The sequence below is a fragment of the Thamnophis sirtalis genome, unplaced genomic scaffold, assembly GCF_051295495.1.
Source record: "Thamnophis sirtalis isolate CommonGarterSnake01/CBP01778 unplaced genomic scaffold, rThaSir2_p1.2 scaffold_3, whole genome shotgun sequence".
Taxonomy (NCBI): Eukaryota; Metazoa; Chordata; class Lepidosauria; order Squamata; family Natricidae; genus Thamnophis; species Thamnophis sirtalis.
In genome coordinates, this window is record NW_028261383.1 from 33,026,327 (window position 1) to 33,052,013 (window position 25,687).

The 25,687-nt window shown below is 42.7% G+C and overlaps 1 protein-coding gene across 2 annotated transcripts in view; it reads left to right on the forward strand.

Annotated features, from left to right (window-relative positions):
• The first annotated feature begins 2,506 nt into the window (after nucleotides 1-2,506).
• The window catches only part of ABCF1 (ATP binding cassette subfamily F member 1), a 47,025-nt gene continuing 23,844 nt past the window's right edge, over nucleotides 2,507-25,687 (forward strand). The window contains exons 1-11 of one of the 2 annotated variants that reach the window (XM_087708563.1): nucleotides 2,507-2,681; nucleotides 8,824-8,870; nucleotides 10,648-10,728; nucleotides 10,873-11,017; nucleotides 11,857-11,894; nucleotides 13,164-13,277; nucleotides 15,578-15,640; nucleotides 15,759-15,833; nucleotides 17,715-17,795; nucleotides 18,744-18,818; nucleotides 24,638-24,742. In XM_087708563.1, coding sequence (XP_087564689.1) covers nucleotides 2,594-2,681; nucleotides 8,824-8,870; nucleotides 10,648-10,728; nucleotides 10,873-11,017; nucleotides 11,857-11,894; nucleotides 13,164-13,277; nucleotides 15,578-15,640; nucleotides 15,759-15,833; nucleotides 17,715-17,795; nucleotides 18,744-18,818; nucleotides 24,638-24,742 — 912 coding nt within the window. In that variant the 5' untranslated portion in view covers nucleotides 2,507-2,593. The remainder of the gene's footprint in view (nucleotides 2,682-8,823; nucleotides 8,871-10,647; nucleotides 10,729-10,872; nucleotides 11,018-11,856; nucleotides 11,895-13,163; nucleotides 13,278-15,577; nucleotides 15,641-15,758; nucleotides 15,834-17,714; nucleotides 17,796-18,743; nucleotides 18,819-24,637; nucleotides 24,743-25,687) is intronic. The other variant, XM_087708564.1, reaches the window with a different exon arrangement.

The window sequence follows — 25,687 nt, forward strand, 5'->3', positions numbered from 1 at the left end:
TAAGCTCGGAGGAAGGGAGTGGAAGCACAGTGGAAGGGGGCGGATCCTGCTCGAACTAAAGAATGAGAGATCGTGACGCGAAAGGAGGAAAACAGCTAGCTGGAGGACAGGGGGTGATTGGGGCGAACCATTAAGGGCAGGCGAGTAGGGGGGGGAAGAGATTGGAATGTGACGTGCTTGAAAAGAAATTACAGCAACGATTATGGATTGTACCATCGAAGGCAGAAAAGCCTGGAGTTCATCATTCCTCGTACCCCCCCCGCGGAATGTACCATCCCACTGGGGGGAAGGGCTAAACCAAATTGAACCGTTCAGTTTCGTGGGTTGTTGGAGGGCTGGGAGTACCTTCTGTCATGACGTAGAAAGGCATAAAATGTTATTACAGACACGTTAATGCCTGAAAAGGGCAGGAGGGGGAGATCTAGCTGACAATACTCCCCCCCCCCTTTTTTTTAATAAGGTTGAAGAAAATTTGGAAAAAGTATGCAAAATTCTGGCTTTTTCAGAAATGCTTATCAGGCAGAATAGTGTCCCCTTTTATCAATAGGAAATAAAAGAATAAACTCTCCATCTTTATTGCACATTCATCTAGCTTTGATATATCCATTTCTACAAGCCAAGCTATAAAAGGAAAAAAGCTCACTTTTCCTTGGGAATACCTACATTTTTACCGGCTGGTGGTTATGAAAAATTAAAGAAGTTTGGACTTCAACCCCCAGAATTTCCCAAATTAGATTGAAAAATCGAAAATTGTTGACCTACTCCTAAAAACAATTCTGAATCTCATTTGCTTTTTCTAACTGGCTGAGAACCTCCAAATGATGTTACTACAATATAGAAATGGATTCAGGATTAATTCATCCTGATGCCAAAGATCAAAGGCCTTTAATTGTTTGATGGAACTTAATTATTAATAATTTTAAAAGCATATATTTTAAAAATATGATATGAAAATTATACCTGCATTCAACACTGTACATACAGTATATCAGATTATCATAAAATTATAAAGAGAACTCTAAAAGATTTTAACATACTGCTTAAAAAATCTCCATGCTCCTTTAAAATGGAGAAATCAATAATGACCCACAACCCATATGAATAATCCACTACTGGCCTACAACTACTGTAATTCATATACACATTTTTCTTTGCTGTATTAAATAGTAATTTTTAAGTCAGGATCAGAAAAGTTTATAAATGTCTTGATCGATTGATTCCAAATGCCAGCCAAGAACATTATCTACATTTTTTAAGACACAGTAGTTCATCCAAAGCCATATTAACTATATTTTGGTCTTCAAAGAAAAATAAACATTTGCAATTTTCTTTAGTACAAACGGTTGCTAGAGTACAGTTTATTTGCTTAATATTTTTATCATCTTTTAATGTACAAACAATTCCTAGAAACAAGTACATTATACATCTAAAATAAGAAATCAACAAAAACTGTTCTGATAATCCTCAATTACAACTATTTGTTTAGTGATCTTTAAAGTTAATAGCAGTGAAAAAAAGTAACTTACAGTCTTCACTTTTATGACTGTCCAGCATCCCATGGTCACATGATCATGTTTGCCATGGGCACTTGACAAACTGCCTCTATGATAGTTGCAGCATCCTATGGTCATATGACCACCTTTCCTGCCAGCTTCAAACAACAAAATTAATGCGAGAAGTTGGATTTACTTAACAACCACGTGATTCACTTAACAACAGTGATTCACTTAACTGTGGCAAAAAGTTTCCTAAAGTCAAACACAAATCATTGCCTTGCTTAGCAAATGGAAATTGTGGTTCAGATAGGATAAGACATGGATTATCTGTATATAGAGCCGTATATAATTGGTATAAAGAGCCAAGATAGCGCAGTGGTTAGAGTGCAATACTGTAGACTAATTCATCTGACTGCTAGCTGCAATTCAGCAGTTCAAATCTCACCAGGCTCAAGGTTGACTCACTCAGCCTTCCATCCTTCCAAGATCGGTAAAATGAGGACCCAGATTGTTGGGGGCCATAGGCTGACTCTGTAAACCGCTTAGAGAGGGCTGTAAAAGCACTATGAAGTGGTATATAAGTCTAAATGCTACTGCTATAACAACAACAAAAACTGCATGGTGATTGGTCCAAAGTCACTCCGACGTAGTCATGAAGACTATACTACATGTAATATAGTTCTTGCCTTTATATGCAATAAAAAGACAAGAACTATAATTAAGTGCTCAGTAAGAGACTACAGTACACCGTTGAAGAAATGGCGTTAATTTATTGGCGTGTAAGAAGTCTCCCATCCTGAAGTCCAAAGACAACCTACGTTGGTTTAACAGAAGACTTTATTTACTGCCATTCGACTGTCTCTAAAACGACTTGTTCGCTCTCTATGATAGCGGGCCTTTCTAGGAAGTGACCCGATCTCTATCGTACAACCCGCTCGGCACTTCTATAGGGCGAATACTATTCGCTCCTCCTCAGAGTGGTCGCTCTTGCGCAGGCGCAATAGAAAGGAGGCGTGCATGTGGGAAGCCTCTTTTTCCGGGCGTCGGAGGAGCAGGAGCTAAGCGGTGGCGGTGGGAGAAAACCGGAGGGCTGAGCCATGCCTAAAGGAGGGAAGCAACATCACGCCCAGGAGGAATGGATCGGGGACGGGGAGGAGAAGACATGCCCCGCGCAAGGAGCTGGAGGTGCGATTTTGGGGGGCTGGCTGAGTGGGGGGATTCAACAAGGATAACCTGGAAGAAGAGCTCAGTGCTTGGGAAGGAGAGCTCAAAAGCCTCTCGGAATTTGGAGAGAAAGGGTTTGAAAATATGGGGAAATAAAAAGTGGGGAGAATAATTGCTCTGCAATCCTCTCTTTCTCCCCATCTCTCCTTTATATATAAGTTTACAGGCATAATACCAAATCATCATCATCCGAAATAAGTAGCCTTCTTTCGAATAATTGTACATTTATTTAGAAGTAAGTTCCTCCGTAGTCCTTTCTAGGGACTGGAAATGTAGAAATGTCAGTAGCATTTCTAATATAGACAGAGGGTGAATGCCTAAGGAGAAACTTAAGTAAACCTAAGTATGAATGTATTTGATTGAGTTTAGAATAGAATAACAGAGTTGGAAGGGACCTTTGAGGTCTTCTAGTCCCACCCCCTGCTTAGGCAGGAAACCCTACACCACTTCAGACAAATGGTTATTCAACATCTTAAAAACTTACAGTGTCGGAGCACTCACAACCTCTGGAGGCAAGTTGTTCCACTGATTAAATGTTCTAACTGTCAGGAAATTTCTGTTTACTTCTAAGTGGCTTCTCTCCTTGATTAGTTTCCACCCATTGTTTCTTGTCCTTCCTTCAGGTGTTTTGAACAATAGCTTGACTTTAGCTTCATGACATTTCTCTCCATATGTCTAAAGCAACCTTTTCTACCTCTCTGATTTAATCCTCCTTTTCACTTACCTCTTTTCACTTACCGATCATTTTTCTCTAGCATATGTCTTGGCATGTAAATGCCAATTGCCCAACTATATTCACTGATGTGATGAGTTTTAGTCAAGGATGGGAAGGGGTGATTTGAATGTAGGTACTCTTAGACAAGGCATATGACTATTTTAAGAGTGCTCCTGATAAGTGAGATGATAGTATGTTTTTTGACATCACACATTTACATTGTTTCCAAAAAAAGACACCGAAGGGGCTAAAAGTGAATGGTATGTATTGTTATATTGGAAATGCACCTTCAATGACAGTAGCCTAGATCAGTGTTTTTCAACCTTTTTTGTGCAAAGGCACACTTTTTTCATGAAAAAAATCACGAGGCACACCACCATTAGAAAATGTTAAAAATTTTTAACTCTGTGCCTATACTGACTATATATAAGGTGTTTTTCCCACGGCACACCTTACACTATGTCACGGCACACTAGTGTGCCGCGGCACAGTGGTTGAAAAACACTGGCCTAGATAACAAACTGGGATAACTGCTTCGCAGAAAAGGCCAGTACACATTGCATGATCTTTAACCAGTGGAGCTTAATTAATGTAGGTTACTTAATTGATATTTAATTAAACGTTCTTTCCTAAGGAAAAAGAGTAAGGAAACAAATATTATTTTGGCGAGGCTGATAAATATCCATAGCACTGGAATTGGATAAACATTGCAGTCCACCTAACTAAAAATATAGATATTTGTTCATAAATGTGGCTGTATAGTAACATTTTTGAGATTTTGTGTTACGCTGTAGACAATCAGAATGCTCCACATGCCCATTTTTTGTTGGTACAATTAATTCCATTTGGAATTAATCCCAGTTGGATGGATTGAGAGAGCAGCTTGTAGCACCTTTGTTCATACAAGTTGGAGAGACATTTGCTGATTTTTAGCCGAATTTTTCATCAATTTATGCTAAGATCTTGCATACGTTGTTTTTAACTTCTGTCGTTCTCATTCCCGTTTGGGAGTGCTGCACATGTCCATCCCAAATGGTATTTATAATGAGAGGATGAGAACTTCCAGAGGGCAGAATTAGTACACCAAACTTCTTACTTCCTACTAAAGAATAGCAGGTTTTCTGCTGAATCCCCAAATAGCAATCGCAATAGCACTTAGACTTATATACTGCTTCATAGTGCTTTACAGCCATCTTTAAGCGGTTTTACAGCATCAACCTATTGCCCACAACAATCTGGGTCCTCATTTTTACCGATCTCAGAAGGATGGAAGGCTGAGTCAACCTTGAGCCTGGTGAGATTCGATCTGCCAAACTGCTGGCAGCCGATGATTAGCAGAAGTAGTCTGCAGTATTGCACTCTAACCCCTGCACCACCGCGGCTCATAGTTGAAATTCAGGATATGGCCATCCTAGAGTCCCTTAAATCTCCTTGAGTTTGGTTCCACAGAGCTTAAATTTCCCTCTTTCCTCTCCTATTCTCTTCTTGCCAAAGCCCATAGTTCCCCCTAATCCTAATTCTTGTGTAAGGTATCTTTCTCAATCTTCTTTCTGCTCTGTTTGCTGTGTTGCCTCCCATGCTGTGTTGCTGTTGAATTTCTTCCATATGTACCCACAATTGCCCTAGAATCTCTGTTATTACCTTTCTCTGTCTTTCCTTCATTTGTTGTTGTTGTTGTTAGTTGCAAAGTCGTGTCCGACCCATCACAACCCCGTGGAAAAGGTTCCTCCAAGCCTTCCTGTGCAGGCCTTCCTTCATTTACTTATCTTTAATCCTGGAGCTCCTTTTTCTAGCAGAGTATACAAAATTATTCCCTCATCCTTAGCACAATATACACCAAGTTTCATCATCCTTAGCATGGCTGATAGGAGGTGTAGTGCACTGCATTTGGGAGGTGCTAAATGAGGGAGGAGGCAGCTATGATTGTTTCCTGTTGTGAAGAAAGCAACAGAGTCATAGGTGAGATCTGAAGTATCAACTCCATTGGTTTAGCATTTTTAATACAAACCAGAAACCTGTTTACTGAACAACTTCCAACATTCCTTACTGCTGGCCATTATAGCTGTCATTGGACTGTGAGCAACTTATGGAGATTCAGCAGATTCCCTGGAGAGCCGTGCCAGTTTTGTGTGATCCAATGAAATCTCCTTTGTTAATTTCATCTTGAGCTCCTATTGTAATGGCCTAATATTGCCCTGGAAATTTGTCAGAACATTCACAAATCCTCAGCTCCAAATTACAAATACCCAGGCACTTGACTAGGAACAGAGCTGGCAATTATATTTATTTTCCAGCTGGGCTCCTGGAGATTTAACAGCTGTCAATACCCTAATCTTTTCCTAAATTTGGGATGGAAAAAAAAATTTCAACCCATCTGCATGCAGCTATTAAAAGATCCTGGAAGCAAATATGTACAGATCGTCTTCTATATGCAAACTTTCGAGTTACAAACTTTTGCTGATACAAACAAAACCTGTCTGTAAAAAGTCCTGGAAGATGGGAAATAGTTTATTGTGCACCTCATACCTACTCCTGGCAGCACCATTGCACTCTGGGAGGCTGAGCATATGACATTTTGGACACTATTTCCTCTCTGCCGATCTTGTGTTTAGTTTTCTGTGTTCAATTTGGATTGCTCTTCCTTTGGTGACTGTGATTTACAGGTAGCCCTTGACTTACAATGATTTACTTAATATTCAAAGTTGCAAAGGTACTGGAAAAAGTGACATGACCATTTTTTCACAGTTTTGACTTCTGCAGCATCCCCATGATCATGTGATCAAACTTCAGATGCTTGGCAAGCGGTTCATATTTATGTTGGGTTGCTGTGCTCCAAAATCATGTGATTCCCCTTTTGTGACCTTCTGACAAGCAAAGTCAACGAGGAAGCCAGATTCACCCAACAACTGGGTTACTAACTATCAACTGCAGCGTTCACTTAGCAACTGTGGCAATAAAGGTCGTAAAATGGAGCAAAACTGATTTAACAAATGTCTCACTTAACGACATAAATTTTGGGCTGAATCGTGGTTGTAAGTCAAGGACTATTTGTACAATATGCCTAGAATAAAATGTAAGAATGATAATGGGGAGGGGGTAGTACTAAGAGGCATCAATCCATCACGATGGAAACAAAGATGGAGAAACACATCATTATCAATTCCAGAGGATGAGCCTAAGCCAGTGATGGCTAACATTTTTGTCCTCGCGGGTCGAATAGCACACACGTGTGCCCACATCCACAATGCAATGCACGCGCAACACCACCACCCCTGTGCGCCCTAAATATGTGTGTGCAACATCCCCCCCCCCTTGCCCTGTTTTGGGCCTAGCAGGCTTCCCTGTAGCCTCCTGGGACCAAAAATGGGGGAGGGGAGGGGGCGGTGCTGCACCCAAGGCACACCGTTTTGGGCCTAGCAGGCCTCTCTGAAGACTCCTGGGAGCAAAAATGGGCCGGGTGGGAGGGAGCTGTACCCCCCCCCCCCATACTCTCCCACGCATGCATGCATGTTCTCCCACATGCATGGCAGAGACCCAAAAATCAGCTGGCCAGCGGGAGGCATGCACACATGCACAGTGGAGCTGAGCTGGGCAATGGCTCATGTGCCCACAGAGAGGCCTCCGCATGCCATCTGTGGCACGTATGCCATAGGTTCACCATCACTGGTCTAAGCCATCACCCTCAGCTATTCTGACACACACTACAATTATGTAGATTGAGAATCCTGCTCTAGAGTAAATCATCAAACAGAATAAGCATGGGCTTAGGGCACCAAAGAATGAGGGCATCGCAAAGACTTGGAGAGCCATTTTGTTGCAGTACTAGTGATGGTGGTGAATGTGCCAGCCTAGAAACTAGAACACTAGGCCTCCCTTAGGCTTGAAAGCCAGCTGGGTGACTTTGGACAGTCACTTTCTGGAAATTGAACTCCTCTCACAATATTCTTGTTGTGGGAGGAAATAGTAGACAAGAATATTAGATATGTTGGTCACCTTGAGTTATATATAAAAAGATGGGTTAAGAATTTAATACCATAATAATAATTTAGGCACTTAGATGACTTTGAAATGATGAACAACAGATAGTCCTCAACTTGCAACCATTCATTGAGTGACCATTTGAAGTTCCAACATCATTGAAAAAAGTGACTTGTGACTGGTTATCACTTATAACCATTGGAGCATCTCCATAGTCATGTGTCCAAAATTCAGGTGCTTGTCAATCGGCATGTATTTATGACAGGTGCAATGTCCTGGGACAGTGTTATCACATTTTGTAACCTGATAAGCAAAGTCAAAGGGGAAGCCAGATTCACTTAACAACCATGTCACTAACTTAAAAACTGCAGTGATTCGCTTAACAACTGTGGCAAGAGAGATTGTAAAATGGAGCCAAATTCACTTAACTGGCTTGCTTAGCCACCGAGATGTTGGATTCAATTTTATTTCTAAATCAAAGGCTACCTATGTGATGATTTGGCTGTTTTTTTTAAGTACTATATTTGGTTTGGATGGTTAGAGCCGTGTTTGTGAAAGTCCCCACTAATTTTATACATGTTGTGGACGGTCAGCAGGGCTGCCAGCAGATTCGGACAGTGAGGAGGTTGGGAAGGACCATGGGCCAGTCCTGGAGTCTGGGGAAGGCTCTGATGAGGGCTCTGGTCAGAGGCAGAGAGTGCGGGCCGCATGCCAGTTATCAGCTGCCTTCGGAGTCAGAGTTGCCAGACAAAGGGAACAGCTAAAGAACAGGGGTCGACTTGGGAGTAAGGCCACAGGTGGATGATGAATGGCCCCTCCCAGAGGAAATAAAAGAGGAGCGAAAGGGGAGTGGAGTTTGCAGGAGAAAATTAGTTTGCTTAATTGGTTCGTGACTCTCCGAGACTCCTTGCCAACTTTTGCAGATATTGACCTGGCAGCTCTCCAAGCCAGATAAGATCTGTGACTGTAAATCCTCCCTTAAAAGACTGCTGGATGTGAGTGAGCAGAATTCACAGTAAATTAATAAAAGGGATTTTTGTCGGGAGTTTGCTTCATGCACTTGGGAAGCCTCAGTCAGAACAATACACATGACACCAATTCTGGGAGGCACAGTAATTCTGATTGATCTCTGAGGTTCTGTGGCTCCTTTCAACTCTGATTCAAATGAAGACTTCAGCCTGCAGATCCCATCCAATAGTTTAATCTTTATATCACGCTGGCTTATACGTTGCCGAGCATGAGAAGTGGCTTCCAGTTTGCCAGTACTCCCATCTTCCTGTTCTCACTCTTTATAAGGCAGACAAGTCTATTTTTGGTTGGACCCAGAACCACTTGGTGAAAGTCTCAGAGCTTCTTCAGAACAATGGTACTTTTGTCCATTCTTGGTTTAATTATTTTTGTTTCTTTCAGACAAACTAGTAAAGAAGGGAAAGAAGGATAAAAAGACAAAAAAATCAGTAAGTTTTACTCTTATTGCATAAAGGTTTTACCATAGCTATTTTTAGTCAAGAGAAACTAGTGTTTCTCAATAGCAGTAGCACTTCGACTTATATATATGGCTTCATAGATTTTTTAATGTCCCTGTGAGTTGCTGCTTGCGAGTAGGCGGCAATATAAAATTTCTAAATAAAATAAATAGTGCTTTACAGCCTTCTCTTAGTGGTTTACCGAATTAGCATATTGCCCCCAATCTGGGTCCTTGTTTTACCAATCTTAGAAGGATGGAAGAGTGTTTGGTAGTCTTTAGGGGTTCCTGGAAGTAAAATTTGTGGAGCAGAAATCAACCCCCTGTCTTAAAATGCTTCTCTGTATCCCTTAAGAACAGTACCATTAGCACAGTTCTTTAAATATGGGTCTGAGTGGTTTGGTATGAACTGGGGGTAAAAGCTATTTTTGCATGGTTTTATCCAGATTAAACCTTGAACTCTGATTCTTGTAATTTCAGTAATATACAGAAAAGACACAGGGAAGTGCCCTGAAACAAATTGCTTTGCAATTGTTTGTTAAGAGTTGCCTAGGATCAGCTAGACATCAATATGTGAGACAGGAGGCCCATCTACATACTTTAAATAAATAAATGCCATCATCCTTTTGGTAGGTTAAGGAACATGGCCCACATTACTCCCTGTGGAGTTCCTTTTAAGTTCCTTTTCTAAGCCCAGAATGAGCGTGGTCAAAATACAAGTAGTCCTCAACTTACAACAGTTCATTTAGTGACTGTTCAAAGTTACAACCGCACTGAAAAAAAGTGACTTATGACCATTTTCCACACTTAATGATAATTGCAGCATTTCCTGTGGGTCACATGATCAAAATTCAGATGCTTGGCAACTGACTCGTGTTTATGACGGTTGCAGCATCCCGGGGGTCAGTCACATGATAACCTTTTGAGACCTTCTGACAAGCAAAGTCAGTGGGGACACCTGATTCACTCAACAACGGTGTGACTAATTTTAACAACAGCAGTTATTCCCTTAACAGCTGTGGCAAGAAAGGTCATAAAATGGGGCAGCACTCAATTTAACAACGGTCTCACAGTATAGAAATTTTGGGGTTCAATTGTGGTCATAAGTCGAGGACTACTTGTACATGACAGGGTTTTTTTGTAGGCGATAGAGAAAAAAAAACAAAAACAGTGCCTTAAATCTCTCAGAAATTTAATATGCTCCCTTTCATTACTTAAAAGCCTAATTCCATTCCTTCCCAAATTCTATGTTTTCTATATGGAGATTTTTAAAGGAACATAATGTTCCCATTTCTGTACTTTAACTTACACCCTCCCCCCTTGCATCTAGATCAGGGGTTCCTAACCTTTTTTTGGCCATGCCCCACCTAAGCATCTCTAAAATCCTGATCCCCCCCCCCCCCCATGACATATAATTCTTTACTGAAAAAGTGAACTCTACTCACGCGGTGGAAGCCTAAAAGGCCATTAACTTAGTTTAAACAAGGTTCAAATTGCCCCCATTAAAAATCAAATTATCCCCCTGTGGGGCATGGGCCCCACGTTGGGAACCACTGATCTAAATATTGTTCCATCCACCCTAACATGTTATCATCAAATACCATCCTCCCGTAATTCCTGAAAGTTCTGGGGTCCATCTCCTTACAGCTCCCAACTGCCAGGAAGTTACACACCTTTGCAGTAGGAGTGGCAGGAGTCGAAATATCTTACTGCTCTATGGTCAATCTTTCTGTCACTGATTCTCCCAAATTTCTTTCCTGTGCCCCAAGTTCTTCGAGGAACTGGCTGTGGAGGAGAAACACTCCAGTGAGAATCAAGCGGCAGAGAAAGAAAAGAAGGAACAGCAACAGGCAAGTCATTTCCAAATTGTCTTGTGGGGTAGGTCCTTTGGACCCTGTAGTCAAGACGTTACTCCGTTGAGGATAGCAGGTTGCCCATCCCTTGACTTTCTCTTTTTCTGTGGTGTGTGTGTGTGTGTTGTCTTCTGCCTGAAGCAGCTGCAACAGCAAAAGAAGAGGCGAGATAAGAAAAAAGAGCAGAAGAAAAAAGTGGCTGCAGAAGAGGAGGATGAGGAAGAGAACCAGCTGATCGAGAGGTTGAAGAAGCTGTCTGCCCAAGCTAGTGATGAAGATGAAGAAGGTGGGAGGCTGCAGTTTTCAAGTTTTCATTCTGCTTTTCAGACGCCTGTTAATCGGGGTCAGCCCTAAGCGCTTACAACACTCATTGACCTGGTGTTGACCTCCTACTATTTAAGTTTACAAATGGCTGAGGCCTTGGGAGAGACTTCAAGGCTCCTGCCTAAGATCTCAAAAGCTTTCATGGATGAGGGACACTTTCCTGCATGATTTCCCAGAAGCAGATGTGTTCCTCAAGATCACCATCCTCTGCCAGTTGGGGTATGACTGGAATTGTAGTCCAAAGCACTTTGATTGGGGAAGGCTAGAGCAGGGGTCCCTAACCTGTGGGCTGCGGCCCACTACCAGGCCGCGGCATATTCACAAGTGGGCAATTTGAAGGACTGGCTGGCATGCGCATGCACACAGCCCCACTCACGCAAGCATCGTGGAGGCTTACGGCCCCACTTGCGTAAGCGTCATGGGGGCTTATGGCCCCACTTACGCAAGTGGTCATCGCCCCACTCGTGTGTGTCATAGGCTCGCAGCCCCACTCACATGATTGTTGCGGGCGCTCAAGGCTTTAGTCACATGAGTGTCATGGGTGCTCGGATCCTCATTTGCGCAAGCATCACGGGCGCCTTCAGCCCCACTCGCGCAAGCAACAGGTGCTTTTGTGTGCGCACTCACGCATGCGCTTACCCATCCCACAAAACCATCCCTTCTTTCCCCCTCCCACTCCAGCCACTAACCCAGAAAGGTTGGGGAACTGGGCTAGAGTAGGTCTTTCAGTTTGTGAGCTTGATCCTGCTTACGATGTTTAGATCACAATCAGTATGACTTCTTCTTTTGCTTCTCTTCCAGTGCCCATTCCTGTCGGCAAAGCAGGCAAGAAAAATAAAGTAAGTTCCTAGATACTTTCAAAGTACTTCTTTGCTGGACAAGAATTGTCAGAGTTTGTTGCATAAAGTCGCATCCAGAAAGCACACACATAATTGATTCAGCTGCATTCATTAACTTCTTTATATACATAAGAATAGATGAATCAATGTACAATACCAACACGTGGTTCTTCCAAGTAAACACAAGGCAGGAGAGTTACAGGCAAACCCAAGCAGTTAGCTTCATTTCAGCAGACAAGCCCAGAGAGACTGCTAGTTTACTTCTCAGAGCAGCAGACTGCTTTATAAAACTAAGCCACGCCCAGACTTCTTACTTAAGTTTCTGTTTCCAATTCTTTGCAGAAACTCAGATCTGTTTAAGCTCCCATTGGCTGACTTAGTTGCTATGCCTATTCATTGTCTAACCTTGTTCCCATGTCTCTCCCAATCATGAATATTTTAACAAGAATGAGGTGAAAATGGAATGAGAACAGAATTCGGATGCAGTAAATCAACCCTTGCAAGCTTTAGCTCTCTGTATATATTGATCGAGTAATGCAAAATACAATATGGTGTTCTTCGAAGCTTATGCCCTCCAGTGAACACGGTGGTGCTCGTGTGAGCTCCGTCAGCAGCAGATATTTTACTGCTAAGATACACTTCAGTTTATATGGCCCTTGAAGCTGTTTAAAAAAACTGGGGAGAGGGTTAGAAGGAATTATGGATACATAATCAGAATAAACATAATTAACTTAAACTGGGATGGGTATAATTAATTTAAGGAGATGGGTATTAATTTAATTTAAACAATTGAACATGACTTTTAGATATTGATGGACCCCAGCTGGCTCAACCCCTCATTTAAATTAGTAGGTTTCTGAATAATTTGGCCAGAAATGAATCATTTGAAAATTATTAAGTCATGTAATTCATTAAGATAATGATCTGATTGGACGTTGTGAGCCATTTAATGATCAGGGTTTCGTTACGTCTTTAGGCAAAGAAAAGGGCTTCAGATCATATTTCTAACCCAATGCCTAGGCAGCTACTAACGGAGTCCAGACTATGTTTCTTTGATGGTGTTTCATGAGTAACTAAGGGGGAAAAAGGGGTGGGTGGGAATTCAACTAATTTTCTCTTTTTTGTTTTTTGTTTTTTTAAAAGACTAACCGATTCTGTGGCCTGAAAAAAAAATGGCGTTACTTTACTCTGGTGGTCTTGATGAGGAGGTTCCGTTACTTGGTTCTTGATATTCTTCACACTAGGTTTTTTTATACTTGTCACCTTCAGGGAGGAAATGTGTTCGCTGCCCTGAACCAGGAGCAAAGTGAAGAGGAGGAGGAGGAAGAAGAAGAAGAAAAAATATCAAAGCCCATCAAACTTGATAGGGATAAGAGCAACAAGGTGAGCTGCGTTTGGGAGTAATCTAACAGGAGTGATTTGATGGTTAATTTTCCTGATTCAGGGTGAGCAGCCTTATTTCGTGTGGCCTTTAGCTGCATTTTGAAAATATTGCAAGCAGTCCTGTCTGTCTCGCCCTGCTATGTGGAGAAAGGGTCAGAAAAAGAACATGGTTTTTGTGTCAAAAAAACCAACAATTATCTGAGGTAAAATGCCTTGGAGAAGACAGGCAGCTCCTTCTGTGTTATATATGGTTCTTCTAGGCGTCACTTTTAAGGTGATGCAGGCTTCAGTAGTACATGTTGCCCACCCTTGTAACGGGTACACTTCAATGGTGGGATTCAAAATTTTTTTTACTACCGGTTCTGTGGGTGTGGCTTGGAGGGCGTGGTTTGGTGGGCGTGGCAAGGGAAGGATACTACGAATTCCCCATTTCCTCCCCACTCCTGGGGGAAGGATGCTGCCAAATTCTCCATTCCCTCCTCATTCCTGGGGGAAGCAATAGCAATAGCAATAGCAGTAGACTTATATACCGCTTCATAGGCCTTTCAGGCCTCTCTATGCGGTTTACAGAGAGTCAGCATATTGCCCCCAACAATCTGGGTCCTCATTTTACCCACCTCGGAAGGATGGAAGGCTGAGTCAACCCTGAGCCGGTGAGATTTGAACCGCTGACCTGCTGATCTAGCAGTAGCCTGCAGTGCTGCTTTTAACCACTGCGCCACCTTGGCTCTTTGGCAGGATACTGCCAAATTTCCCATTCCCTCCCCACTCCTGGGGGAAGGTTACTGCAAAAATTCCCCATTCCTGAGGGAAGGATACTGCCAAATTCCACATTTCCTCCCCACTCCTGGGGGAAGGTTACTGCAAAATCCCCATTCCCTCTCCACCACACTAACCTGCTTTCCAGCTCCATTCTCCTGTGCAGGGCAACAAAAGAAGATCCAGGCCAATCCAGCAAATAGAACTGGGGCGGGGACAGGACCAGTCAGAGGTGGTATTTGCCTGTTCTCTGAACTACTCAAATTTTCCACTACTGGTTTATCAGAACCGGCTGAATACCACCTCTGGTACACAAGGTGTAATGGGTGGATTGGGCCATGCCACATGGCCGCAGAAAAAATATCTGTATGCTTGCTGATCTTTTTAAGAGTTCTGCATGTACCCTGGACTCCATTCGAAGGCACATAGCAATTGAGTTCACAAAGCTTTAAAGGTTCACTAAGAGTTCTCCATGTTTTATGACTCTAGTCTATAAGAATGGAAGGAAGGGATCATTTTAACTCAGAATTCTGCCAGAGCAGTTATAAATCAGGCTACCCTCCCTGGTTAACCGTCGTCGTTAAAACCCCAAATCCCTCATCAAATGTAGCAATGAAGTGGAGATGTAGACTAGCATGTTGTTCTATTCCTGCCACCAATGCAGAAGATGCAGCATTGATTGTCCCCACCACTGCTTTTTACCTGGCCAAATAGCAAAGAAGCCATTTGATATAATGCAGAGGTCTTCAAACGTGGCAACTTTAAGACTTGTGGACTTCAACTCCCAGAATTCTCCTCCTGGCTGGAGAATTCTGGGAGTTGAAGTCGACAAGTCTTAAAGTTGCCAAGTTTGGGGACCCCTGATATAATGGATCCCACGCTAGATTGGAAGTAGGGCAAGTGACTTATGACTGTTTGTGAAATGACCATTGCAGCATACCCTTGCTTACACGATCACTTTGCAACTGGGTCATACTTATGACGGTTGCAGTGTCCCAGGGTCATGTGATCACCTTTGGCCACCTTCTGACAAGCAACAGGATTAGTAACTTAACAGCTGTAATGATTCACTGAACAACTGTGGCAAAAAAAGTCATAAAACGGTACAAAGCTCATTTAACAGCAGAAATTTGGGACTCCATTGTGGTTGTAAGTCGAGGACTCTGTTTAATTTTGTCGCCTATCTGGTTTTCTTTGGTCTTTATCGTTTCTTGAAAGCATTTACTTTAAAGTCTCGTTTTATGGAAAGGGCAAAAGGGTTGTCAGTGGAGCTGAGATTTGTTTTTCCAAATTCCTAGGCAGTGATAATGAAGCCCCGGCTCTTTCCCAACAGTCAAATAAATTCTTTTTTTCTAATAGAAGAAATTGCAGATGTGTGGGTGTTCCGGTGGTCAGTTTTTTTTTTCTTTTTTCCCCACTCTTGGAAAGTTTTACCTTGCAGACATTTTTGTAGCATGAGTGTCAGGGATGACTTTCTGGCACTTTTCTAAGTAAAATCAGTACAGAAATAATCAAAATCAAAATCCAATTTATTTCTCTAGGCAGCCCCTGGTGATGAAGAAACAAAGAAACCAGGAAAAAAAGGCTCTAAAACCAAACAAAAGGTCAGTCTGGATTGTCTGAAATGCAGGTAGTTTCAACTTACAACCTTGTCAGCTGTTATATTCCTCTTCTCATTGGAAAAAATGAACAGAAATTGAATGTCTGTCTCTCTTAACTCAGGAAGAGGAGGAGGAGGATAAGGAAGACACAAAGTGGAAAAGCAAAAAGAACGAGAAGAACAAAGGAAAACAACAGGTTTGTTGCTTCACTTGTATCCTTCATACTTGATATGCAATGTTACTGGTCAGTTTTGTAGCTTAGCATTGCTACGTGGTGGTTAGAATGCAGTTAGAAGGCTACTTCTGCTGACTGCCGGCTGTCTGCAATTTGGCAGTTCGAATCTCACCAGCTCAAGGTTGACTCAGCCTTCCATCCTTCCAAAGTCAGTAAAATGAGGACCCAGATTGTTGGGAGCAAAATGCTGACTCTGTAAACTGCTTAGAGAGGGCTGTAAAAGCACTGTGAAGCGCTATATAAGTCTTATTGCTATTAGTATTCCCTTTCCATGCGGAATGGGACAACTCTTAGCAGGACAATTCAACAATCCAATTTAATTATTTAATATAATTAAAATTTTATTTTTTCATCATTTTGTCCCTCCTTTTTTCATCCTTTCTTCAATGATTCTATTTCACCATTTCTTTGATATTGGTGTAACTCTTGTCCCATGGTGAGTTGTCATAGAGCCCTTTCAATGAGTCTTAGTTTGTATAAGCTGGAGCACATTACCTTGATAAGGCTTTTCTAATTAATTTTCAACCACCACCATATTGTCAAGGAGGCTGATCAAATTTGCTAGTTTAAACATAGAAGAACATCCAGCTGAAATAATACCCTTGGAATTGAGTATCATTTTTTTTTATCACACTGTAAATCTCCCCCCTTCCCCCCCAATTTCTTTTGAGTCAGTTTTGACTCCAGGTGACTGCAGACCTCTTGACAAATTTTGGGAAGCCTTTTCCTTGTCTCCTTTTTTGGCTGAAAGAGAGTGACTAGCCCAAAGTTCCCCAGCTTGGCAATGGGACTACAACTTATGGTCGCTCAGTTTCTAGCCTGGTGCCTTAATCACTGGCTCTTAAACAGTCCAGATGAGAATACAAACACACATATGCATACTATTGCAAAAAAAAGATGTGAGAAAACGAGGACCTTAGCCATTATACAGGCTGGATGGTAGACAGTTTCTGTGCCAAGGGCCCAGGAAGAGTGAACAATCACCAGGGAGACTCAGTACCTATCAGGAAGGAGAAACAAAAACACAGGGGCAGATTCTGACATACATACATCCAAGGGTGGGCTGCTGGGGGTTTGCGCGGGTTTGGGCCGAGGTGGCGCAGTGGTTAGGTTGCAGTACTGCAGGCCACTTCAGCTGACTGCTATCTGCAGTTCAGCGGTTCTAATCTCACCGGCTCAAGGTTGACTCAGCCTTCCATCCTTCCGAGGTGGGTGAAATGAGGACCCAGACTGTGGGGGCGATATGCTGACTCTCTGTAAACCGCTTAGAGAGGGCTGAAAGCCCTATGAAGCGGTATATAAGTCTAACTGCTATTGCTATTGGGCGATCCGCTAACTAGGATTCTGCCCAGTTCGGCGAACCCCCAAATGCCAACCCTGGCTGGCCATGCCCATCCCACTCCACCCCTCCCAGGAATCATCATGCCCATTCATCATGCTAGATAAATGCAGGGCCCATGCAGAGGCTTGGGGAGAGGGGCAACGGGCTTACCCGAGGTTCCGAAGTCTAGAAACAGGCCTGTTTCAGGTCTCTGGAGGGCCTCCAGAGCCTGGGGGAAGCAGTTTTCGCCCTCCCAGAGGCTAGAGGAAAGCCTCGGGAGCCTGGGGAGGGCAAAAAATGCCCCCTTCCCCACCCCGTGGTGTAGGAGGCCAACTAGGCCACTCACAGCATGGGCCCACGCCCACCCTGCAATGGGGCAGCGAGCCTGTTGCTGCCCTGCATACATCACTTTTGCCTCCAGAAGAGCACAGAAAGAAATGTTATATATAAAAATAGATTTTTTTTACCCCCTTATTGTATGGAATTGGTGTTATTCTATATGTATTTATCCCTCCCTTCAGAAAGGAGGCTCAGCATTTGCAACCCTGGCTCAGAGTGACGAGGAGGAAGCTGAAGAAACCAAGCCCAAGGAAAAACCTAAGGTATAGGAGAAGAGGAATGTGGAAAATGAGAGTTGAAGTCCGCAGAGAGCAGCCGATGGACAGATCACTAACTAAGTTCTGATTGGGATTGCCTGTTGGATGGTCAAAGTAGCTCAGTTGCGTAGAATTCAGGATTTGGGCCCCATCTTTTCCAGGTGATGCCAGAACAGGAGCCTAAATATTGAAACACTGATCTAAACAGGAAGTGCTCTCTTACGTCTTCCCCAGTTCACTCTCCAAGAGTAACAACTATGAAGGCTTCATTTCTGTGACATTATTCTCTCTTATCCCGGTAACCAGAATACAGATAGTCCTTGATTACCAATTTCTATAGATTAGATTAACAGATTGGAAGGGACCTTGTAGGTCATCTAGTCCAACCCCCACCCCACCCCCACCCAAGCAAGAGACCCTACACCATTTCTGAAAAATGGCAGTCGAGTCTCTCCTTGAAAGCCTCCAGTGATGAAGCTCCCACAATTGCTGAAGGCAAAGCTGCTCCATTGGTTGATTGTCCTCACTGTCAGAAAGTTCCTCCTTATTTCTAGGTTGAATCTCTCCTTGTTCAGTTTCCATCCATTATTCCTTGTCTGGCCTTCGGGTGCCTTGGAAAATAGCTCTCATTCAATGACTGTTCGAATTGTGAAGGCACTGAATGAAAGGGCCATAAAAGAGCCATCGTTCCCATCCCTGATCTAGTGGGACAGATGATAGGGGGCTTTCATCCATGATGAGCAGAAAGTAGACTATTTTGAATTTAAAAAAATAGTTTCCCCCCTTAAGGAGGGATGCTTCCTAGTTTCTGAATAGACTGATGGATTTAACGGGTTTATTCCAACAGATAGATTATTTGCAAAGCTGGGAGAGAGTTGGAATTACTGTTGCATTTTTGTTTCCTTTCTCTTGCTTAACAATGTTTATGCCCATTTCCTTGATTTTTCATCTTAGGTTGGAGCCAAACCAGCTGCTCAATCTGAAGAAAATACCAAGAAAACCAAAGGGAAGAAGAACCAGCCAGCCAAGGTAAGTGTTCACAATCTAACGAAGAAGCCAGAACGCCCAATTTTGAGAGTTGTGTGGAGAATGCAAGAGATTTATCTTCTGCTGAGTTACAGGTAGTCCTCAACTTACAGCAATTCATTTAGTGACCGTTCAAAGTTAGAATGACACTGAAAAAAGTGACTCATGACCATTTGTCACACAACCATTGAAGCATCCCATGGTCATGTGATCAAAATTCAAATAGCAATAGCACTTAGACTTATATGCTGCTTTACAGTCTTCTCTAAGCGGTTTACAGAGTCAGCCTATTGTCCCCAACAATACGGGCCCTCATTTTACTGACCTCGGAAGGATGGAAGGCTGAGTCAACCTTGAGCCTGGTGAGATTCGATCTGCCAAGTTGCAGGCAGTCAGCAGAAGTAGCCTGCAGTACTGCACTCTTAACCACTGCGCCACCATGGCTCAAACGCTTGGCATTTACAATGGTTGTAGTGTCACTCATTTGATCCTCTTTTTGTGACTTTCTGACAAACAAAGTCAATGGGGAAGCCAGATTCACTTAGCAACCCTGTTACTAACTTAACCAGCAAAGCTGGCTGAGGAACTCTGGGAGTTGAAGTCCACAAGTCTTCAATTTGCCATGGTTGGAGGCCCCTGTTCTACAGGTAGTCTTTGAATTACAACCATTCATTCCAAGTTACGACAGCACTGTAAAAAGTGATATGACCAGTTTTCACACCCATCACCATTGCAGCATCCCCATGGTCACATACCGTATTTATCGGCGTATAACACGCACCGGCGTATAACACGCATCCCCCATTTTAACACAAAAATTTGAGTAAAAATTTTTTTCATTAAAAATAAATGACTTGGAAGCTCGGAACTTAATGTTGGATTAAAATTTATAACATTAGAACATGAATTATAACATTAACTCCTCTTAAAAGGCAAATATGAAATGAAAAAACACCTCTTTGAGCAAAAAAACTTAATCAGAATCACTGCTTTTTGGAAAACCAAAAAACTCTTCCTCATCTTCACTTGTATCCTCAAAATCAAACTGAGCACTGCTTTCACTGCTTTCACTGTCTTCATAGATCAGTTCGTCTTCTTCCCCATCCAAAGCATTGCTTATGCCACATTTCTTAAAAGAGTTGATAACAATATCTTCTTTGACTGCGTCCCATGATGTTTTCACCCACTGACACACTTTTGAAATGCTAGGTCTTTTCATTCGCCCAGAATTTGTAAATTCATGTTGAGTTTCATCACACATGTATTTATTCCACTCTTCACGCATAAAAGCTTTGAAGGGCTTGTTAATGCAAACATCTAATGGCTGTAATTGTGAGGTCAGTCCGCCTGGAATAACTGCTATATGAGTTTTGAACTTTTGAAACTCCGCCTTTGTTCTTTCTGTAAGATGAGATCTAAATGCGTCCAATACCAATAAGCATGGCTTCTTTAACAAAGCACCTGGGCGCTTCCCCCACACATTTTTAATCCAAAGCTTCATGCCTTCTTCATCTATCCATCCGTTTGGATGAACATGCACTTGTACGCCACTAGGAATTCTCTCCTTTGGTAACGTTTTTCTTTTAAAAATTACCAATGGAGGCAGCTTATTTCCATCTGCAGTGCAGGCAAGAACAAGAGTGTAACGATTTTTTTCATTCCCTGAAGTTTTAATTGTTACTGTTTTAGTACCTTTTGAATCCACAGTTTTATTTGAAGGAACATCGAAAGTGAGGGGAACTTCGTCCATGTTGCCGATTTGACCCATTTCAAAATTTTGTCTTTTTCTTGCATTGATAATAAATCTATGAAAATGTATTATCTTTTCCTCATAATCATCTGGCATACGCTGGGCAATCCTTGTTCTTGTTCGCATCCGAAGGTCATGCCTCTTCATAAATCTTTGGCACCATGACGTTGTCCCTTTAAAATCCTGGATTTGCAGCTCTTTGCTGATTTTCACAGCTTCAAAAGTCAGCATTTTTGTTGATAAAGCAATGCCTGCTTTTCTTTGGTTCAGGACGAATTCCTTCACTTTACTTTCTAGTTGTGGCCATTTCGTTATGCCACTGCGCAAAGCACATTTTGATTTTGGTAACATCTTGATTTTTTCGACATTTTTTCGCCACTCTCGTATTGTGCATTCTGTTGGTGGCTCTCCAAAATGCCTTGCTGCAGCCCTATTCCCATGTTGCTTGGCATATTCTACAACTTTTAACTTGAAAGCAGCTGTATATGCTGAACGCTTCTGTCTTGATTCCATCAGGGATATACAGTATTTTACCTATGGCTGTTTAAACAATAAAAGTTACCGTCAGACATGCGGTTCATTTCCCCCTCTGCCACTTCACTTCCCCACCAATGTTCCCTCTAATTTTTTTTCAGTGTGAGCGGAAAAGTATAGTGTTTGAGCGGCACATTTTCATGCCTGAGCACCTGAATTTTTTTCACAGATGTCACCTAAGACAACAACGAAATCAGTATTATTTGAAACTCAAAGTTATGTTTATTCAAGGTACCCGCTTAATTAAAAGTGTTATATAATATCAGTATCACTTAACAACGGTCCTGCTTAGCAACCAAAATGTTGGCTCAGAAACTCTGGCATTGAAGCGTGCAAGTCTTAAAGCTGTCAAGTTACAAGACCCTCGCACCCCTAACCCTTTAGGAAAAAAACCCCAGGGGTCTTCAAACCTGACAGCTTTAAGCCTTGTGGACTTCAACTCCCAGAATTCCTCCTCCAGTCATGTTGCAGCAACGTCATCTGCGTGGATCTGCTCCATCTTCGGTTTTTTCACAGGAGGCAGGGCTGCTGCTGAAGATGCCAACGAGCTCCCGCCGCCACTAGAATATGCATTTGTTTAGCATGACATAGAATAGTCTTTCAACCAGAAGTATGGAATAAAAGAGAGACTGATAAATATTAAAAAAAATAAAACCAAAAAGCAGCTATTTATTTGAGTTCTAGATAAACATTTAGTTCAGAAGAGATTAGAATAGAACAGAGAAAGAATAGAATATAGAGAATACAATAGAAATAGAATTGGAAGGGACCTTGGAGGTCTTCTAGTCCAACCCCCTGCCTAGGCAGGAAACCCTACACTACTTAAGACAAACGGTTATCCAAAATCTTCTTTAAAACTTCCAGTGTTGGAGCATTCCCAACTTCTGGAGGCAAGTTGGTCCATTGGTTAATTGTTCTCACTGTCAGGAAATTTATCCTTAGTTCTAGGTTGCTTCTCTCCTTGATTAGTTTCCATCCATTGCTTCTTGTCCAGCCTTCAGGTGCCTTGGAGAATAGTTTGACTCCCTCTTCTTTGGAGCAACCCTGGGCCCTGAGATATTGGAAGACTGCTATCATGTCTCCCCTAGTCCTTCTTTTCATCAAACTGGACATACCCAGTTCCTACAACCGTTCTTTATATGTCAATATCATTTAGACAAAGTTGATCCCCTTATTCTCCACTCCAGAACCTTGGAGTTTGAAGTTCTTTGGTTCTCTTCTCCCACCCTCTGTGTTCCCACGAGGGGATTAGCATCATAGCTCAACTGCCCCCCTCCCACCCATAAAGACCAGGAGAGCATCGCTGCGCATAGCCAAATGCTACCATAGCAACTATGGCGTTGTCTGATGTCTTTCTTGCACGCTAAGATGGACTGACAGGGTGAAGCATAGCTTGCATTGTCCCTACTAGTGTGGATTCTTTTCCCAGCCTTGGTCACTTTACAAGGGGTGGACTTCAGTTCCCAGAATTCTTCAGCCAGGGAAATTCTGGGAGCTGAAGTCCTCCGTCTCTCCCTTATTCCTGTTTCCTTTTCCTTCATTATATTCAATTGTTTCAATATTAAGTGTAATTCTTCCTTCCTAACATTTTTCCATTTTTTCCCTTATATTCTTTTCCATTTCAACATTGTCTTTGTTCCTTCCATTCTTTCTTCCTTCTTTCAATCCTTCCAATATTTTTTCCTTCATTCCCTTGTCTGTTTCAATATTAAGTACATTTCTTCCTTTCTTCCTATACTTTTTTCCATTTTCTTCCTTATATTCTTTTCCATTTCAACATTGTCTTCCTTTTTTCCTTCCTTCCTTCCTTCCTATACGTCTTTCCATTTTCTTCCTTATATTATCTTTTCTGTTTCAACAGTCTTTGTTTCTTTCTTTCTTCCTTCCTTCCCTTCCTATACTTCTTCTTTCATTCATTATATTTTCTTTTCCATTTCAATATTAAGTGTAATTCTTTGTTCCTCCTTCCTTCTTTCAATCCTTCCAATACTTTTTCCTTCATTCTCTTTTCCTTCAATATTAAGTGCAATTCCTTCCTTCCTTCCTTCCTTCCTAAGTTATTTCCATTTTCTTCCTTATATAATATTTTCTGTTTCAACATAAAGTGCCTTCCTTCCTTCCCTCCCTCCCTCCCCTTTCTTTATGTTTTCTTCATGCTTTCTTTTCTTTTTCCTCTGCTCTTTTTAAATCCCCCCCCCTTCTTCTCCTCCTCTACATTTAGGTTGGATTAGTTTGTACAATGGTCATCAAACTTCTGAAGTAAAAATAAATAAATAAATCATATTTAAGAAGAAGAAGAAAAAGGAAGACGTTTTTAGTTAAGTCAAACGTTTTAATAAAAGTTTCATCTTTTAAGATTTGTCCAACACATCCAATTGTAACCTTAACAGTAAAGAATATCACCCCAGCTGCTAAAGGTTCAACCAGTCTGAGAACCATTGAAAAGACAACAGTGCAAAATCCAAAAGACACAACTTCCTCACCGTCATTGCTTTGGTACCAAATCTTTGAGGAAGGGGCTCCAGAAAGAAGGAGGAGGAGGAGGAGGAGGAGGAGGGAACTAAAGAGAGCTTTTACCGAGTCTGCGCCCCACAGCCAGGACTGTCCTGGCGCCCCTCAAGCCGCGTTTCTTCCCCGCAAAGCCCTTCGGGCAACCCGAGAGTTCCTTTTGGCGCCAGAAGGGCTTTGCAGGAAGAAACGCGGCGTTTCTTCCTGCAAAGCCCTTCTGGCGTCAAGCGGAACTCTCGGGTTGCCCGAAGGGCTTTGCGGGGAAGAAACGCGGCTTGAGGGGCGCAAGGACAGTCCTGGCTGTGGGGCGCAGACTCGGTAAAAGCTCTCTTTAGTTCCCTCCTCCTCCCCCTCCTTCCACAGTCTGTGTGACGCTGCCGCCAGGCTGAGAGCTGCCGCTGAAACAAGTTTGGGAAGGTCCTTTGCAGGCAGCCAGTTCTAGCTGCCTGCAAAGGACTTCCCCACGTTTGCTTTGAAAGAAACCTCTGCGCGGGAGTTAGAAACCTCTGCGCGGGGGTTTCTTGCGGCCGCGCACCTTAGAGGGAACAGTGGACCCGGCGTATAACGCGCAGTATCGGCGTATAACACGCAGGCAGGGTTTCAGCTTACAATTTTAGTTTTAAAACTGCGTGTTATACGCCGATAAATACGGTAATTAAGTTGTGAGTGCTTGGCAACTGGCATGTATTTATGACAGTTGCATTGTCCCAGGGTGATATGATATGATCACCTTTTGTGACCGTTCCTGTTGGCTTCTGATAATCAAAGTCAGTGGGGGGAAGCCTTATTCACTATTAACAACTGTGTTACTAACTTAACAACTGCAGCAATTGATTTGACAACTGTGACAAGGAAGGTCATAAAAACAGACAGTTTGGGCTCAATTGTGGTCGTAAATGGGGGGCCACCTGTATGCAATCTGTGCTGGTCTTTATGACGTAACCTGTGGAGTTGCTGGAAATGAGCAGATGAGAAATTCTTTCCAGTGTAATGTATAACGTATTCTTTTCTTTCTTCTTCATCATTGCAGAATATGTTTGCTGCTCTAGAGGCAGAGGATACAGATGAGGAAGAAGATGATGGAGAGGAGGACTTCACTGAGGAGAATGAGAAATCCAAACAGGACAGCCAGCCGGTAAGGATCCAGTTCTCTATGGCAGGGGTCCCCACCCTGTGGGCCATAGCCCACTTCCGGTCTGCGGACTATTCGTAACCAGTCCATGTGAATGGCTGACTGGCTGGCTGGTGTGTGCATATGTACATTATCCCACTTGTGTGAGCACCGCAAGCGCTCTCAGCCCCACTCGCACGAGCAATGGGTGCATGCACATGTGCCTGCCCCTCCCACAGAACCATCCCCTCTTTCCTTCCCTTCCCCCCCCCCCCCCGGGACACCAACCCAGAAAGTTTGGGGAACTCTGCTGTATGGTGAAGTATGAACCCATTGGCTACCTCTGTGCCACCCCTTCTAACATATGCTGGGATAGTGTGGGATACTTGTGAAGAAGAGCAGCCCTCAGGAACCTGACCTGCAAGGGATTTCAGTTGTCTGAATGCTCTAGAGCCGACACTGTTGCCTTCATTCTCCACCCACGTCAATCATGAACTGGGGGAAATGTCTTATATTTGTACATGATCACGTGAGGGGTGGGGGAGAGTTATTGAGAAATGAAAAAGGTATTATCTTAAGCGTCTGCTCCTATAATTTCTCCAAAATATAATTTTTTAATAAAAGAGGGCTATTTTAGTCCTTTCCATTACAGGGACTCAGAACGTGTTACAGAAAAATAGTTTCTGGGACACCCAGATATGCTAGAGATGCAGCCTGTTTAATCACTGCTCCATAAAACTCTCAGTTTTCCCCCCTGGTTCTTGCTCTCTGCACAGTAGAGTTTTCATCTGGAGAAGGACTCTACTTGGGTGTGCCAGAACTTGCCTTAACTAAGTTGGGCCATAATAAAATACCAGTGGCAAATGGTTTGCTGCATCTCAGGAAGGCACTAGACCTCCACTAGATTCCTGAAGAGCCCCCCACCCCATTTGCCAGGGGTTATTCCTCTCTGCTGAAGAGAGGATTATA